General features: G+C 49.0%; 1 protein-coding gene across 1 annotated transcript; it reads left to right on the plus strand.

Annotated features, from left to right (window-relative positions):
• Positions 1 to 247: 247 nt before the first annotated feature.
• AMIGO2 (adhesion molecule with Ig like domain 2) lies at positions 248 to 3561 on the plus strand. Its single transcript, XM_035002810.1, has 2 exons — positions 248 to 672; positions 1066 to 3561. The coding sequence occupies exon 2, from the start codon at positions 1128 to 1130 to the stop codon at positions 2691 to 2693; it is 1566 nt and encodes a 521-aa protein (XP_034858701.1). The 5' UTR covers positions 248 to 672; positions 1066 to 1127; the 3' UTR covers positions 2694 to 3561.
• The last annotated feature ends 273 nt before the right edge of the window (positions 3562 to 3834 follow it).

The following is a 3834-nucleotide window of genomic DNA, read 5'->3' on the forward strand; positions in this document are numbered from 1 at the left end:
CTCCGCCGCGTCCGTCTCCCCCGAGGCGGGAGGTGGCGGCGAGGCCGCGGGGTGGGGGCGAGAGGGATGCCGGCCGCCGCTCCGATTGGCTGCGCCGCCGCCCCCTCCCCGCGCCGCGCGCCCCCCGCCGTGCGCCCAGCCGGCTCCCGCCCGCAGCCTCGGAGCTGCTTCCAGCCGGAGGGAGGACGCGCAGGGGCGGGGCCGTCTCCCCGCCCCGCTGCCCACCCCGCGCACGGGGATAAAACCCGGGCAGCGGCGCGCGGGAAGCCGGGGTCCTGCTGGCTCCGGAGCCCGGGGAGGCGGGGCCGGGACCAACCCGCTGCCAGCGCCCCCGCCCCTCGGGCCCGGCTCCGGGAGTGGGGCGCCCCGCGCGGGGACACGCAACGGCCAGGGCGCCGAGGCGGTACCTTTAGCCGAGCAATGAAGAGAGCCCGGGAGAACCCACCGGAGCCGACCGAGACGTTTCCTGCGCCCGGGGTGGCCGCTGCCGCCGCGGCTGCTTGAAACTCCCCAAAGTTGAGCGCCAGCGAGAGGTTGCCGCCCGCCGGGAGCAGGAGGGAAAGGAACTCGGGAGATGCAGGAGTGACGGACCGAGACAGACGGACTCGCAGACCTTCCGAAGACACCACCGTCGGCGGCCTATCGCCAGAGCCAGTGAGGCTTTTCTGCTCTGTGAGTTTCTGGATGGGTGGCTTCCTGTGCATTTCCGTTTGTTTGTAGGATGCGTTTTGTGTATTTCTGTGTCTGTTGCAGTGAGTTTAAAAAACGACGCAGCCTGCACGTAAAAAAAAACAACAAAAAACCCCACAAAAAACAGAACTTAATTTCTGGTGTTAAGACGGTTGTGTTGATAGATTGTGACCGTAAATGTCTGTAAGCAGGAGTACCCCAGGAAAATAAATTGCATTTAACAGTAAAAAACCATCATATGCTCCCCCAGCGTGACACACAACCTGCATTCCAAAAGTTATTGAAAAGAAAGCAAGATAGGACTCTTAAGGGTTAACTGGTGGTAGTTAACTTTGCTTTCCCCCTCACCCCTTTCAAATATTGATTGTTTACCAGGTTGACTGGTGGGAGGCTGAGCTGGTGGAAAGGCGCCAGGAGGAGACTTGGAGGCGACCATAATGTCTTTACGTTTACACACGCTGCCCACCCTGCCTGGAGTTGTGAGACCGGGCTGCAGGGAGCTGCTGTGTTTGTTGGTGATCACGGTGACCGTGAGCCGCGGCGCCTCCGGGGTGTGCCCCACCGCCTGCATCTGTGCCACGGACATCGTGAGCTGCACCAACAAAAACCTGTCCAAGGTGCCCGGGAACCTTTTCAGACTGATTAAGAGGCTGGATCTGAGCTATAACAGGATCGGGCTTCTGGATGCTGAGTGGATTCCAGTATCATTTGTTAAGCTGAACACCCTAATTATTCGTCATAACAACATCACCAGCATTGGCACAGGCAGTTTCTCCACAACTCCAAATTTGAATTGTCTTGACTTATCCTCCAATAAGCTGAAGACGGTGAAAAGTGCAGTGTTCCAAGAGTTGAAGGTTCTGGAAGTGCTCCTGCTTTACAACAATCACATTTCCTATCTCGATCCTTCAGCTTTTGGAGGGCTCTCCCAGTTGCAAAAACTCTACTTAAGTGGAAACTTTCTTACCCAGTTTCCCATGGATTTGTATGTTGGAAGGTTCAAGCTGGCAGAACTGATGTTTCTAGATGTTTCTTATAACCGAATCCCCTCCCTGCCAATGCACCATATTAATTTAGTACCAGGAAAACAGCTGAGAGGCATCTACCTTCATGGAAACCCATTTGTCTGTGACTGTTCCCTTTATTCGTTGCTGATCTTTTGGTATCGCAGGCACTTTAGCTCAGTGATGGATTTTAAGAACGATTATACCTGTCGCCTGTGGTCTGACTCTAAGCACTCCCATCAGGTGCTTCTGCTCCAGGATAGCTTTATGAATTGCTCGGACAGCATCATCAATGGCTCCTTCCGTGCACTTGGCTTTATTCATGAGGCTCAAGTTGGGGAAAGGCTGATTGTCCCCTGTGACAGCAAGACTGGCAATGCAAATACCGATTTCATTTGGGTCAGTCCGGATAACAGACTGCTGGAGCCCGATAAAGAGCTGGAAAACTTTCACGTGTTTCACAATGGAAGTCTGGTTATAGAAAGTCCTCGTTTTGAGGACGCTGGAGTGTATTCCTGTATTGCCATGAACAGGCAGCGCCTGTTAAATGAGACCGTGGATGTCACAATCAACGTGAGCAATTTCACCGTAAACAGATCCCACGCCCATGAGGCATTTAACACAGCTTTCACCACCCTCGCAGCCTGCGTGGCCAGTATCGTTTTGGTACTTTTGTACCTCTATCTGACGCCGTGTCCCTGCAAGTGTAAACCCAAGAGACAAAAAAATACTCTCAACCAAAGCAGTGCCCATGCGTCTATTCTCAATCCCGGCCCTGCTAGCGACACCCCCGCTGACGAACGGAAGGCAGGTGCCGCCAAAAGAGTGGTGTTTTTGGAACCCCTGAAGGATCCCGCTGCAGGGCAGAATGGGAAAGTCAGGCTCTTTCCCAGTGAACCGGTCATAGCCGAGGGCATCCTGAAGTCCACGAGGGTGAAATCCGACTCCGATTCGGTCAATTCCGTGTTTTCAGACACACCCTTTGTGGCGTCCACTTAATTTTGTGCCTGTCTCCATATGCTGTAGTAATTTAATTACTCCATACTTAACTTTCTGTGCAGTCTGCAAAATAAACAGCAGGACAGAAATGGTGTTGTTTTGTGTTTTGAAATGCAACCAAATGGCCTCTTTAACTGTTACGAGGAAATGTAGTAAGGTGCGCTTTGGTTCCTCAATTTGCCAGAGAAAGATGGGGTTGTTTTCCAAAGTTTAAGTCCTAGATAACAGTCTCTTAGACTTTCGCGCCACTGATGATTTCGAAGCTGGTCTGGAGGTGACCTTGTCTTTTTGCTCAGGATTCTTGAAAGAAAAATTAAATTTCATGTATTGGTGTTCCTTAAAAAGAGACTTTACTAACTTCTTAGGACCAAAGTTATTTTAAAGAAAAGCATCAGTGTCCTATTTCATTTTTTAAAAGATGTAGAAGGAAGAACCAAAAGGCACTTATAAAGCACAAAGTAAGTTTAGATTTGGGAATAATTCAGCTGATTTCATCATTTGAGACCGCAGTAAACAGACTACACTGATAAAATTTGCTGGATAATGCCACATCCCAAATGGTGTTAGATAAATACTGCAATAAAGGTACATTTGTTTGACTGTCTTCTTTCCATTCTGTACATTTCTTATCCTTGCACAAAAGATCTTATTGAAAGTTGAAAGTTATCATCATTTGTTGCCATAAATATGTAGGTGTTGATACCAAAATGTCTGAGTAACTTCTTAACCCTTTGTTCTCGCTGACTAATATTTGTTCATATGCTTGTGTATATGTAAATCCCCAAATTATATGAACTGTTAAATAGATCCTACTGTATTGTGCTTTGGACATTTGAATTAATGTAAATATATGTATTCTGTGACTTGATGTTCTGTTTTATTTGGCTACTTAAAAACATAAATCTAAGATGTTTTATGTGATCAGATTGTTCTGCTTTGTCTAAAGCACCCTCTCTAGCAAGCATCTCTCTAGATTTTTTGGAGTTACAACATAGAGTTCATCTTGTCAAAGGGGGAGAAAGGCTCTAAAGTGTTCTACCCAATTTATGCCTTCTCTATGACACTTTACTCTGATGTCATTATGTACTTCAGCCAGGTGTGGAAGACACTTAAGCCCCGATTCTGCAGCACATTGAGAGCC

This window comes from Mirounga leonina, unplaced genomic scaffold (genome assembly GCF_011800145.1).
Source record: "Mirounga leonina isolate KUSES-001 unplaced genomic scaffold, KU_Mleo_1.0 Mir_126, whole genome shotgun sequence".
Classification (NCBI taxonomy): Eukaryota; Metazoa; Chordata; class Mammalia; order Carnivora; family Phocidae; genus Mirounga; species Mirounga leonina.

What these genes read in the sequence shown, in the direction of transcription:
- AMIGO2 (XM_035002810.1), top strand. Translation starts at nt 1,128, where the DNA reads ATGTCTTTACGTTTACACACGCTGCCCACCCTGCCTGGAGTTGTGAGA.